General features: G+C 41.6%; 1 protein-coding gene across 2 annotated transcripts in view; it reads right to left on the reverse strand.

Annotated features, from left to right (window-relative positions):
* Positions 1-1,166: 1,166 nt before the first annotated feature.
* The window catches only part of HMG20A (high mobility group 20A), a 47,854-nt gene continuing 34,172 nt past the window's right edge, over positions 1,167-14,848 (reverse strand). For both annotated transcript variants that reach the window (XM_006177883.3, XM_032468994.1), the window contains 6 exons: positions 14,218-14,350; positions 13,223-13,254; positions 8,621-8,696; positions 7,702-7,917; positions 6,581-6,723; positions 1,167-3,637 (listed from right to left, as the gene is read on the reverse strand). In XM_006177883.3, coding sequence (XP_006177945.2) covers positions 6,587-6,723; positions 7,702-7,917; positions 8,621-8,696; positions 13,223-13,254; positions 14,218-14,350 — 594 coding nt within the window. In that variant the 3' untranslated portion in view covers positions 1,167-3,637; positions 6,581-6,586. The remainder of the gene's footprint in view (positions 3,638-6,580; positions 6,724-7,701; positions 7,918-8,620; positions 8,697-13,222; positions 13,255-14,217; positions 14,351-14,848) is intronic.

Here is a 14,848-nt window from a genome sequence, read left to right on the forward strand (position 1 = left end):
GGGTTGGCCTTAGCGTCTGCACGGAGGCACACGTATGAGTCACGAAATTCACTTAGTTGCCTACTCTGTATTTATTTTCTCCTTCCTTACTGCCTAAAACCTGTATTAGTAGAGGCAGTAACGCCCAAGGGAAGATGACATTTCTTGGCCTCCCGAATAGCTAACCGCTGTCATGTGACTGAGTTCAAGCGTTGAGTATGACTTCCAGGAAGACCCTTTGAAGGGTGCTGACTCAGCTGGGTTTGTCCATTTTGTCCTTGCCCTCTCTTTTTCTTTATGCTGCCTGGAATTTCAAATGATGTCTGATGCTCAAGTGGCTACTCGGGACCATGGGGTAATCTTGAGAAAGGAACCATACTGTGGTGCAGATAGGAGCCTCTAGGCTGGTCTTGGACTGCCTTCCTTTGGAATACTTTTCAAAGAGATACAATTCTTGTTTGAGCTTTTGCTGATTTGAGTGTCCTTTAAATGTAGTCAAGTCTGATCCTGAGTTATCGCAATAATTCTTGGCATTCGTGTAACAGTCTTTACATCCTCCAAGCCATGGTCAGTTCTGTTACCTTATTCTATCTTTCTAAGAAGTGTGAGAGAGCTGAGGTGTGTGTGATGTCAGACAAGGCAAGGGGAGCTGAACACAGCATAGCAAGTCTTTCCTAATGCTACACAACTAGCTACTTGGAGAGCAGCGGGCTTTGGAAGCCAGGTGAGCTTATTACCCTTAGGATTTTAAAAGCATGGTGGAAGTAGCTGACAAATTTTCTTTAAAAATGATTCTGATTTTTAAAGTGGTGGTTCTTTTTAAAAGCAAACATTAAAGGACAATTTATCTCTGCAGTCAAAAGGAAGACTAAAGACTGTCTTCAGTCCTCCTACCAAGGGGACTGAAGTCACTGACTTTAAAAACATCAGATTTCTTTCAAGTTGCCTCCAGAATACTACTGCTACATTAAGATGAATAACTCACTGTATTGTTATAACATACATTAAATGAGCTGAATTCTCAAACAGGCTAAGACACATTTTGAATAAGCAATTAGTAAAATGAATGTGTTACTGTTTTAAAAGCATAACGGATTTGGTGATTAATGTGGGGTTGAGAAAGTCCTTAAGATGAAAAGGCAGAGGTAGGACTTTTTTTCATTCAGTTCAGGTAAAATTGAATCGGGTGGATTCAACATAGAAAAGTTTTAATGAGGCAAATGTCAAGCAAGCATATCAACTTCTTAAAAAACAAAGAAAATCTAGAAGTTTAATTACAAAAACACTTGTACAGAAAACTTGGCATTTCAACAGTTCCAAACACATGTGCACAATTTTTTCCCTAAAATTTTATTTTGTCAGAAATAAAACATTTTGTCTCATTTTCCTCAGCTGCTCCTTGTGTTTTAATAAGAAGAAAGAAATCTGTAACACTGAATAGGCAACAACGTATTTCTTGAGAAGAACATGTGAGTTCAATATCTACAAGTTTACTGGGAAGTGTATCGTGTTAGCCTGTGACCTCATTAGCTACCTCTTGGCTGGGCACAGAGGAGAGGGGAGGTGACGCAGACCTGCTTCTCAGAGCCTGACAGTTTTGTGGCAGTTGAATCCCAGCCACCAGTGAGTCAGGTGTGTAGCTACTGGGAGAGCTGGCATGTCAAAAGCAGCCTGTTATTCTGTGAAAATGATAACCAGACTGTAAGCTCTTTCAAGATCTTGTGCATTCCTGAACACGCAGGTGTTTCAAGTCATTGTCAGATATCCTATCTAGAGTCAGGAGGGTGATGATCTTTGGACCAAGTTATAGCCTTTCCTGGTCTCCATAATGCTAACAGGGCTGCACAACACTAACACAAATGAGAAACAGAGAGAAACACTAGGAGGAAGAAAGAAAGGAGAGAAAGTATTTGGCAGAAGGCAGACACAAACTTCCAGAGCAGGCTCGGATGTCCTTCTGCCATAGACAGTGTGTGCCAGCTCGGGACTTAGCAGGCGGGACTGGGAGAGAAGTGGCAGAACAGCAGGTGAGAACAGGAAAACAGGAAAATACAGAGAAGCAGGTGAGGCGGCCAGATTTACCACAACAGAAAATGAGGGGCTCTTATTCCAAAAGATTGCCAAGCGGTGGTACGTGGGTTTCAGTACATGGAAATTTGAAGTGTGCTCATGTGAGACATTTTAAAATGGTTGTTTTTTTTTTTTTTGTAGTTGTTGTTGTTTTATTTCCTTTGGGCTAAGAAAGAAACTGGGGAATGAGATGCTGGGAAGACAGGATGGTGCAGCAACACGAGGGGGTTTCCGGCTTGCACCCTGGCCTGTGAGCATATTGCGAGGGGGCCACACTGCCACCCGCCCTCGGTGGAGTGGTGCCGAGACAATGGGCTCAGCACGCCCTGCTTTGGTTCCAAAGATCTCAGCTGCAACCGTCAACCTTGTGCTCTAGAGAATCAAAACACAACACCACACAACCAAACCCTGAGGTGAGAATCAGAAACCGCTCTTCCCCTTTGGTGTTAAACAAACAAACGAACAAAACACTTACTAAGGGGGAAGAAGGAAAGGAAGCCTGTCCCTTAGACACAGATTCTGCAGCTATGATCACAGGAGGAAGACAACGGACACAAGAATTCTTCCTGCCCTGTTCTGTCCGCTGGCGACTATTCTGAACGACATGTCTGCCACCCACGCCCACGAACCCGCACACCTCAAGCAGACAGGGATTCCCTCTGTTTTCACTTACGACAGACTTCGGGTTTTTTTCCAATACCAAATGAGAAACGACTTTTCTCGTTCTCTCCTGTTTGCCAATGACCTTCTGGGCAAAATGCTCCACAAGTCATTGCCAACAGATGGGAACAGAAGAGCCTTGCTGGGGCTGGGACGCAGGGTGCGGGCAGGAGCGATGCTTCCGAAACAGCAGGCAGTGGCGAGGAGGAAGGAAAGAGCCTCTTCCTTCAGGGCAGCCATCACAAAGCCTCCCCCACTGAGCGCTGTGCGGGGCAGGAAACACAGTCTCGCTCCACAGGACACTGCCAACAAGAAGCTCCTTTCTTTGGAGTCACAGCAGGACAATGATGGGAGAAGATTGGGCCTGTCCAATGAGAGAAACTCTCCTTCAGAACCCTGCTGGGCAACAAAGCCCAGAGGTCAGAAAATGGAGATGTCTGACTTGGTGGGGGTGAAGGCAATAAAAAAAATAACCCCCAAAGGCATAAGAAAAAGTGACAGCTAGGTAGGAAAACCACTGACAAAGCCACTGAGCCACTGATAAAAGAGTCCGATCTGAAGCCGAACAATGAGAAGGCTTCCTTTCTCCTGCAAAGATATCAGTCCCGGGGGCGGCTGGTCAGCAGACCATGCGCGGACCCACTTGAGCAGAAATGGAGACGAAAGGAAACTGGAGACTCGGGGGAGCGGCTGGACAGTTTCAAAGCCTCACAAGGACGATTCCATAGGAAGTTTCACGTACATGTTCCTTCTGCTGGTCCCTCATATGGCTTCCTGGGGTGAAGGCATTTAACTCAAAGCTGACAGTTCTTCCACAAGCTGAGTAATCTGTACTCCCTCTCGGCCTCCACTCAATTCAAATTTCCATGGATGGCTTCTCATTCCAAACAAGTAAAACCACTTACAGAACATCTTGGAGCTCTAAGCCCTGTAGAATTGGGAGGGGGAAAAAAAAAATCAAAAAGGTGAGCACTGATTAGAAAGGGTTAGGGCTGTGAGTTAAAGAAGTGCTCTGCTCTATTTTCAGAAGGTTAAGGTGAGTAGCAGGGTGTGTGTAAGCCAAAGTGCTCGTAAAGCCACAAGCCGCCAACCTCACTGAGGTGTCTCAGACATTCCAGTGAGAAACGTGGCCCTGCTCCAGTTCAGCCACAATGGGGAGGCCGGAGAGTCGTCAGCTGCACACAGAAAAGCAACCATCTGGGACAAATCTGATGATGAAAAATTAGTACTTTATACTTTAGTCCAAATTTGATTTGGTCAATCAAAACCAATTTTCTTCAAGTATAAATCTAAGGATCTCTGCATGTGTAGGGATGTCTGCACAGGATCAATACATTCTCTTATACTGATAAAAATTCAATCACATAAAGATTTTTTTTTTTTCAATTCTCAAACAGGCAAATATTTATCATTTGGTTCAACTGAAATCAAGCAACATGCGGCTTCTGATAGTTCATCCACCTCTCGGTATGAAATTACCTGCACTGCTTCCTCCCAGCTCCACTCTGTTCTAGGTACTAGTAAGCCACAAAGAAAGATGACAGCTGGGGAAATTCCACTGAATATCTGTAAAAATAACTATAAAATGGGCTGACCAAAATTTTATAACGTAATTGCAGGATTGTAATTTTTTCCTATTCACCTGCTATTTATCTTAATGCTCTCATTCTAAGATATTTTAGTGCTTTCCCCTTACACCTATCTCTGCGTCCTTACATCAAGGTTTTAGAAACCTGGCTGCATTTGGATACATGTGTTCTGGTTCTGGATCCTGCACTCACCTACTTAGGTACTTTCAGGTAAGACATTTAGCCTCTTTGGGACTTAGTTTCTTCCTATGTAAAATGATGGGATTTCCAAAGGCCCCTCCAGCTCTAACCTGCTCCTCTGAAACAGCAGACCATTACCTTCCCTTCACTCACTGGCTCCTGACAATGGATGAAACCTTTGCCAAGCTCACGTCAGAGTAATTAATTGCACCGCGAATGCTGGGGACATCAGCCCTAGCTGTCTGTACATATTTGTATAATGAGGCCAAGCTAGAATTAATCAGAGTCTTCATAGTCGTTTCACTTGACAGTTTTGGAGGGTGTGGAGAACCACCCACTCCTAGTTATGTTTGCATGGCTAGACTGTAAGAATCTGTAGTAATAAAATGGTTCACATTTTCAGGTATTGCTTTTCTCAAAGGCAAAATATTTGTGGGTTAAAATCAAGTATAATGAAAACATTCTAGGTTTTCAAAGACACATCAGGAAGCAGATACTACAGTTTATATTCTTAAGATGGGTAAAGCTTTAGGAGAGTCTTACTGGCAAAATGCTCAAAATGGAAAATCATTTTTGGCTCAAAACTTGCAATAATGGCCTTATACATACGTGAGGAGATGCCACGTTATCAATTACTGTGTTCCTTCACAGGCCTCCACGCTGCTTCTCCCAGCTCTCTCTTTTTAAGCCTACAAGAGTGCTAATTGAAAACACTGTGCGAAAATGAGAAGGACGATGAGCTCCTGAAAATCCCAGGCCTAGATTCACAAGCTGTTCCCTTCGTCAACAGCAGCAGTAGTGCCACTTCTTTATTCTGCAGGGAGTCCAGCCATCTCTTAGAAGCACAGTCCGTTCCACCTGGCTACTCGCTAGAAGGACGGTAATCCTTTCCCCATCAGAGCACGGCTGAGGCTAAGGGATAATGAATTGCCTTGTACGGTACTATTCCAGGGCATGGCCAAGAAGGATAAAGACTACTGCTTTTGTCTCTGCCAGCAGATGTTGCCTCATTAGATAAAGAATCATGGGTTTTATTTATTCTTGTACATGCCGCTCAAGGCCCAAAGCATGCTAGAATGTGAATACGTACATGAGTGTGCTCGTGTATCAGCAGGACAAGTAAGTAAAGATTCAAACCCATGAGCAGCCAGTCTCAGGAGCACTTCCCGCTGCCCACTCTTTAGTGTCCACATACGGCCACCTACTGTGTGGTGCAGCATGAAGGTCTCCACAGGTCATATGTCGGCAGGTGTGGAATAATTTAATCAACAGGCCAACGGGCGGTCACTTTTGTGGAATGGTATACTCAAGGGCACCCCATCTCTAGGAATATGAGTGACCAAATACCAGCCCATTTAAGAAATGATACCTGATGACTGACCATTAGTACCAAAAAAGTTTATATGGGCAGATCCCTTTTGGAAATGTACTTTTTTCTCTTCTAAAAGGATGCAACACATACTACTAGTCATTTGTTGAACATATTTTTTAAAAGCTTATTTCCTCTTTCCTTTCTTTTTCACGTATTGAAAGGTATTAACAGTTTCACTCTAAGGTTAGCCCACATTAACGTCTGACATACAACAGCTACTCCGACACTGAGGGTGAGTGAAAAGCTTCTTACTGTGTAGGCTTGTACACATACCGTGTCTCACTGACCACTGCCCTGAATCATCATTAATATTTTCCAGGTAAGAGGAAGCTTAACAATTAAGTGATACTTATTTTGTTCTGTGTGTTGTTTGGGGGGTTATTTCGACTAAGTTTCTCACTTACTCTTCAAAATCTTTGGGAAACGAACACCTGAGGAAACAGCTAACAAGTGACAAAGCGAGAACTGAGGTCCAGCCACAAACATCATGCTCTTCCCATCAAGCCACGCCGAGGAGGCTTGCAGGAGGGAAATTGTCTTGATTCAGTTTCCCAACATTATTCTCTATATTTAGCAACCATTGCAACAGGAATCTTAATCAAGTCTCCAGCTCACATATTCAGTGTAATCCCACGGTTTCAGCAGCACAGACGAAGTCTAATGCCATCTGACTTCTGATGATGTACTGGCATGTAATATGTACATACTACACACGTCAGTGAGCACTCACCATCCCCTAACGATCAAGCCTGCTCACAACTTCTCGAACTGTCGCTATGAAGTTTTCATTGTCTTGGGGATTCGCTAAAATAATACTGTGCAGTCTGTTCATATACGAGTCGATTGTGTCCACTGTAGGCGTCTCTCCACTTCCTGAAGTGGGATAAGAAGAGAAAGTAGGAAAATCCTCCCCATTCAGTTTAACCACCATAACACAGATCAGTGATTCCACCGCAACGGAGACGACTCTAAAGTGGTCTGCTCCACAGAGATTTTAATTTCAGAGGAGAGTTTTAGACCTCCAAGAAATGAAATTAACCCACATACTCTAAATAAACAGACGGGCCATATAACCACTGTGCAGCATGTATGAGTGACTGCATACAACCAAAGGGGACAGACTCTCCCAGCCCTCCGCTGACTCTCCTTAACATGCAAGACTATACAAGAATGACTAGTATGTTTTCCTTTTCCTTCCCATTAAGACAAAATTACAAAGCAAGCAAACATATATCAGAAAAGTGCTTTGGGAGGGTGGGCAGGATGGGGGGAGGGGGTCAAGAAACAAAAACTTCCTGTTACAAATTAAGTCATGGGGATGTAACGTACAGCATGGTAACTGCAGTCAATAATATTGTATTACATATTTGAAAGTTGCCAAGAGAGTATATCTTAAAATTTCTCATCACAAGAAGAAAATGTTTTGTTACTTTATATGGTGAAGCATGGTAACTAGACTTGTGATCATCTCATAGTGCATAGAAATATTGAATCATTACACATTGTACACTTGAAAGTAACACAATGTTACATGTCAATTATATCTAAATTTAAAAAAAAAAGTGCCCCACTCAGGATTTATTACTCAGTTTCCATTGTTCTGAGTATCAAATTAAGCTTAATAGAAAGTAGATTATAACTGGAGAAAATTTTAACTGAGCAAAGAGCCTGAAACTTTGGATGATTTTGACCAATACTGAGATTCTATCACACGACACAGACAAAACCGAGGAAAACCCCCTGCTTTAACTGACTTTCCTCCAGGGGGAGACCTCAGCCTCACTGCGCCAGCAGCGGCCGGGACAGCACCTCCCGCCCCCGCCGCTCTCGCGCTCAGGGCGGACGCATTACCGGGCAAGGGCATGCTGGCGAAGCTGCTGGTCAGCACCTGGCGCAGGGTCTCCAGGTGCTGCTGTAAGACCGTGTTGCGGCTCCGCTCCTGGATCACGTCCACCTCCAGCTTCTCCACGGCTGTGCGCATGCTTTCCACGTGCTTTTGCAGTGCTGCGTTCCTCTCCTCAAACTCCATGTTGGATTTTCGAAGCTGGCGGAGCTCCGCCTCCCGAGCTGAGGACACCCCCCCAACAAGACACATGGACCGCCACACATCTCCGAGGAGCCCCGAAGACTCGTACAGTAAGTTCTGCTCAGCTGTCTCTAATTAGCTCTCCCTCCTCATCTCCCTATTCTCACGAGGGCCTTCTAGTTAGCAATTTCAGCAATAAAACACCTGGCTCCCCAGAGTTATTTTAATTCTTAAAGCTGGTCATATTCTATACTTCAGATCGCAAGGAACAGCTGCAATTCCCAGTATTTTTGTTTGTTTGTTTGCTTTATAAAGTGTGCAGTGAGAAGCCAGAGGGGCTTCGTGGGGATGGGGGAGACTGCACAAGCACAGCTGTGGGTCCGCATCTTTCCAGCACTGGGGTCAGCTCTGCTCTCATTTATTTTATATTTTGGATATCCATGTAAGCCTTCATTTGTACAGAGGGTTCTGAGATAACAGCCTAAAAGCAACTGAATTAGTGATGTATGTTTATTTCCTTTGATCCAGAGACTAAAGCAGCTTTGACATCACCGGCTTCCCTTTCCTTGGCTGGTCTTTGAGTAGCTACCTTTAACAGAGAGTGAAACAGAAGCAGTTTTCTCCTTCCAGACCAGTCTTAGGGCCTGAAATATCACTACTGTTGCTTTTGAGCAATGAATTCCTCCTGGCGACGAAACCCCTGTCACAGACCTGAGGAACACAAGATGATACTTTGGTAATCACCTTTGCTGTGGTTCAGGAATTCCTCCGTGAAGATAGGGATGTCAAAAACAGACCGCTCCTTTACCTCTGCTTCTTTCTGTGAATCAAGAGTAAAAGAACAGTTAATTCTTAAACAGAAGCTAAATTAAAATAGTAGTGTCTGAAGGCACAATGGTCTGGTTTTCCTTAAAGAAACAGTAATATGAGCAGGAATCAGTCCAGCTGAGGCCGTGAGGAAAGTGTATTCATTCACCTTTTCACCTGAACCAGACTTTCACGGAGCTCAAGCAGGTTAAGTATTCAGATCTCTCAGGTGACAACTGCTGTGCAATGACAAACCTTAGAACAAACCTACAGAAATTTCCCTAATGGAGATTTTGGAACCCATTTCTTACCTCTGTGCTTTGAATAGTCAACAGTATACAGTTAAGAAAGTGGCTGAGGTAGGAACAGAGAAAGAGAACTTCCCGGTGTTTTTTCTGTTGCTTCTTTTGGTTATGCACATAGAATGCTCCCTGAGATAGCATGATGCAATCTAAATTTGCTGAGTAGACAATGAGAATTTTGAGCAGAGATCTGCCAGCCATGAGCAATAATAATGGTATTCAATTGGTACTTCTACTTTTACTTCTACGTATTTACAAGGGGCAGCCTATAATTGGGGATCTTTTAGACTTTCTTTGGACACAGGAAAAACAAACAAAATGAAGTCAGAAATAACTAGGCTCAAAATATGAAAAGCCAAGGATTATGAGATAGAAAAGAATAACAAAACCTAAAATTAATTCACCAATAAGCCATTTTTTAAAAAAAGTCTCACAAAACCACTATAAATGTATCCCACAATGATCCTTACGAATAAAGGCAATATTTCAAAATGCTTTAGCTGCAATTTCTACAATGAATTTGAAGTTGAAAGCATTAAGAATATAAATGATAAATGTCTTGACACAGTGTTTAATATATAAGATGGTTAAGAGAACAGTGGGAAATGGGTACTAAAGAAATTCCTAGTGACATCTGATGATTTCAAAACCTTTATAACAGTTTAAAAAAATCTAGAAATTGTTCCCATTAAAACACGTTTAATGTCAGAGACAGAAGGTATCTTTCCTACTTCTGGCACTACTAGTCTCTACTAGTCTTTGAACACAAAAGTGACTTGGTGCCCAGGAGAAAGGCTGTGAGAGTTAACAGCCTATGAGAGAATCCTAACAGCTACGCTCCTGTTTTCATACTGATGTCTGCCTTGCTAGGGGGCTAGGCTGTGTAACTGCCCGCCCATGGCAGCTGATCAAGAGAGACTTCTAAGATGGAAGTCTGAAAAACTATGTATTTACCTGAGGAAACTTTCAGAGCACTTAATTTTTACCCTGTCTTCTACCTCTTAAAAAAAGAAAGAAGTTTTGTAGAACAATTTGAAAACAAACAATGTCATCATCACTGAAAGCCCCAGCTTCAACACGCAAAGCTCTACGTCTAGCCAGTTCTTAGCGATTTCAAAGAGAACTAACGTGTGGGCAAGACAGACTGGTTCCAGAAGGGATCTTATTTTGCAGTGGCTTTCTCTCGACTCACCTAGCTTACCATATGCTTTGTGGGTGTGACTGGGTTGCTGAAGGAAAACAGAAAACTTACGACACACAATTCCAACATGTATGAGGCATAACAGTTGTAAGCATTAGTCCACAGTGACTTAGGATAAAGTCTTAGGATTTTGTCATCCTACCTTGTTCAGTCCCCTATTTAACTGCATAGGCTTTTATGAGATCAGCTAACCTGGCCATAGGCCTAAATATCTCCCAGTCAGAGGGGTGGGGATGCTTGGCTCCCATTTCCATGGTACCAAGAGCCCTCCCCAAGGCCTCGATTCTCCTCAGACAGGTAATTCTGCTCTCTTCCTTGCCAGAGCAGTTCAAACCAAGCCCACTGCGTACGGGCAGAGGACAGCAGCATGCAGGTGCATTAACACACTGCCCCTTGGTACACTTTCTTAGAAACACCAAAGCAATTAAATGAAACTGTTCAGTCTCTGAAAGGCAACAGGGAAATTCTACTTAACGGAAGAGTCGTAATAAAACCCATCAGCACTCGTCCATTACTGACTACTTTACTCGGCATGGGGAGGATCCTCTTGGGGGCTCAGATATACTTAAGCTGCTCCAAGGATTTCTCAAGGGATTAAAATCATAAGGATTTCATTACCTCTTCATTGAAAGGGTCTAATTTGTTCAGGCTGAGTGTTATTTTGTCATTTCTCATAAATTAAAGGAGAAACAAAATTATTGTTTCTATCTTAGTCCTCACAGGAGATGTAGACACTTTCTTGAGAGTAACACTAGCTGACTCCTGAGTCTTTGCGGGCTGGCGTTTGATTTGAGAGGAGCAGAAATACTCCTCGCTTTGGTTTTTCATTCTATATATTGAGTGGAGGGTAAGAGAACAGAAGTCTTTTGAACTGAAACTATTTTGCTGTGATCTAGGCTCAGGGCCAGAATTTCACAGAGTGATCTCCTTCTCTCAAGTGCCCTTTGCTTTAGGGAATGCTCTTCATATTGTGCACCGGGCTGAAGTGCCCCGCTGCTATGCAGAATGGCTTAAATGGCTTTCAGGTCGGCATTTCTTTAGCTCTATTATGCTCTCCAGTATCTGCGTTGGTAACAATGTTTTAGGAATCTATGTTCCATTTAGGAATACAATAGATTTCTTTACTGTATACACATAAATCAGATCGTTTCTGTCTTAAGTGGCAACAAATTTTGCTGACATCACAGGCAACCATTTTAACTTTCAACACTGTCAAGTTAATTCCATACAGGGTGGCACATGCTGCCAAGAATGCTAAGGCTGGGCTACAGAGGCCTGCGTTTCAGTCACGATTTGGCCTCTAATTCAGTATGTGATTCTGGGAGGTTCTTTCCTGTCTTAGGCAAGTCATTTCCCTCATTGGCAAAATGAGGGGGTCAGTTGAGAGGTCTGAGGTCTTGCTATTTTTGCAGTGAGCTCGGAGACAGGCTACTCTACTGGATGTGTCACTTCCCTCCTGATAGGATAAGCAGAGGGAGATAAGCATGTATTTGGAAACTGTGATGTTTTAGGCATTCTGCAAGATCCTTGCTCTTTTATTAACTTCCTCATAACTCTGCTCAAGCCATTTTACCCATCCTGAAGTGCCCCCATGAAACCTGGGGTATCTCTAAGGTCTGATTCAGTTCCTCCCTTCTATGGGGGCTTCTGTGCTTCCCCTCTCTCCCCAACTCAAAGCACTTGCTTACTTTTCTGAACTCTTATACCAGGTCATGTGTAACTATGTTTAAAAATTGTCAATCCAGTTTTTTACTAAAATTGTCTTGAAATTATCTAGTTTAGTAAAGATATTCAATGAAAAATAAGAACTGATAACGTGAAGGACATTAATTGGGCCAATAGCCTTACTAAGAGAGCTTTATCCTGATGTGGGCATACGATAGACAGACTTATAGAGCCCACTCTACATTCATTTGAGAAGCTACTGCTGGCTCTTCACCTACTCCCTCCTTTTCTTTGTTTGGTTTAATGTGTCTAATCCCGAAATAGGGAAATCACATAGAGACTTACTCCTTTTCATAATCATAGAAACTCATATCATACTAATTAATATATTTTAATAAAAAGCTTCATTTCTCAAATCATTAGTTTCTATGACTGACTAAGTCTACTAAATCTTTTTTAGTTGACTGCAAGTATCAACCCTATTAAAGACAAAAATGCCACATGTGGTTTGGCCAGCAAAATCCATAGATAAAAGGAGCCAGTCACTGACTAGAAAATGTGAGATCTAATATTTTAGATTAATGTTCAAATTCTTTTTTGTAACCATTAAGGACAGAGAAGCAATAAAGGATATTTAATAGAGAAAAAAAGAAGCATGGAAATTTCTTGGTATTGGGTGGGCACACGAAGGAAAGAAGAAATAAGTAATTATACAAGTATCTGGCAATATGGAAATCTTCCAACACTACTGAAGCAAAAAAATTTTAATATTTCACCCTAATTGGAGTGCAGAAATGTCACATATATATATGTGTCACATATATATATATATATATATACACACACACACATTTACATAGGATTTATATGAAGAATAAAATGCTAATATTTACTATACTTCTTATTTTATAATTCATGGCTAGTAATACATCTAATTTTTGACTTGTCAATCTAAAAGTTTTCTCTGTTTTGAAGGTCATTAATAACAAATTAGGTATGAGAATTACAACTCCAAGATAAATAATATTATCTTGAAGAAATAATTTCCTTGATTTAGTTAAAAAGCCAATACATGCAAAAGAGTGTATCATTTCTATACCTCACTCCAAATTCCAGCCATCTTCAGCATTTAAAGCCAATAAAATTCTTGGACCACAAGAAAGGACTGGAGTTAGGGGCTTTAGTTCAAGGACAGACTCAAGATGTAAGTGTCTACCATATGTTAAGAATCCTTGAACTAAAGGCAACTCACCCAATCTGAATTATAGGATAGGAAACACTCTGCCATTCACTAAAAAAGAGGTCCAATAACATTTCAAACAACATCATTATTATAAATGTAAATATATGTATAGATAGAAAGCTAATTACCTCATGATCATGAGTAGCCTGTCGAGCTGCATCTAAAAATATGAAAGAATAAGAACATTAAGTTGAAAAACAAAACAATAACAAAACCCAAACAAATAACTGTGCCAAACTACAGAAACTGTGGGTATATGTGGGTTCTCAAAACATATCATATTTTCTCTAATGGCTTTATCAATCAGTCAGTCAACAAAAGTTAAAGGGAACCCCATCTTACAGGTTACACAATTAGACACAGAGAAACAGCAGACGCATTCTTACCTTTGAGGAGAATAGGGTGGGAGAGTGGACAGGAAACACATGACAGGGGCTGATTGTACAATGTTACAGTTTAGCAGGCAAGATGCCCAAATGTGGAGAAGACGCAATAGCTAAGGAATGACAGGCCATTACGAGTGGGGCTTCTTTGGCAGTGTTTCCTGAAGAAGGAACTTTCAGCAACGCTTGTAAGAGTGTGACGAACAATTTTAACAGAAAACAAAAGATCCATGAAGATGGGGATCTTGTTTATCGTGTTCACCTTTGCATTCTTAATGTCAAGGTGAGATCCTGACATGTAATAGGAGGTGTTCAGTACGTACTTTTTATATACATGCATTCATGAGTGAATGAAAAGGATGCTCACTGAAGGCCAGGAGAGATGATCACATGAAGGCTTAGAGGTGTGAAAGCAAGGCAGTTATGTAGCAGACAGATTTGTTTAAAGGAAGAGAAATGCTTAAACTAGAAATTTTTAATTTTTAAAAAAGCACAGGCAACTAAAAGGGGTCTTGGAGCACAAGCCAAATTGTTGATATTAGATATGGAAACCCAACTGAAATGTCTAAAGGAGAGCAACATGATTTTAATAAAATTCCAAGACGATGCTTTTAAGGGAATGTTGCATAATGGAGAAATGATATAAACATATCTTTTATATTTATTACTCTAATAGGAGGCTTTGGGACACTCTGTCAGGCAAAACAAACTACAAATACATTTGGTTCTGGTTCTGATACCTTGCCTGTGAGATTTGCCTTTCTGGCGGTCCTGGGTTTTCCTACTGAAGACCTTGTAGGCCTCAGTCTTCTGATACTGCTCCAGTTCCTTCATGTAACGCTCCTTATCTCTGTCTGCTTCATCAAGGTAGCGCTAGGAAACAAATGTGGAATTATTTCCAAGAAATAGGTGTTATTTAGGTAAAATACCAATAAACTCTTTGAAGAAAACAGAAGATAATTAGAACATGGAAAGAAAAGTACATGTGGAATAAGCTTTAAGGGAGAATTAAAAAAAAAAGTCATGTGAATAGAATGAAATATAATCTCTCAATGATAAAAGAAATAGGTGACACTGACTGTTTAGGCTATTTCATGCCCTTCTAAGTTAATGAAGACAGGTTCTATTGAGATCATTCTCATAAAAAATTCACAAGGAGATGATTATAGTTATTCCCCTAATCCTACAGATAGAACTACACATGGCAACTAGAGTCTTCAAGAAGACTGCACACCACACAGGCACTTAATCTTCCCAGGGGAAGGGATGGAATATTACTTTGTTTCTTTATCCTCAAACCATTCTGGGGGGATGATCTCATACATCAATTGGCCTTTTAAGAGCCAGGAGAGTGGAGCACTAAAGCCGGGA

This window comes from Camelus ferus, chromosome 27, assembly GCF_009834535.1.
Source record: "Camelus ferus isolate YT-003-E chromosome 27, BCGSAC_Cfer_1.0, whole genome shotgun sequence".
Classification (NCBI taxonomy): Eukaryota; Metazoa; Chordata; class Mammalia; order Artiodactyla; family Camelidae; genus Camelus; species Camelus ferus.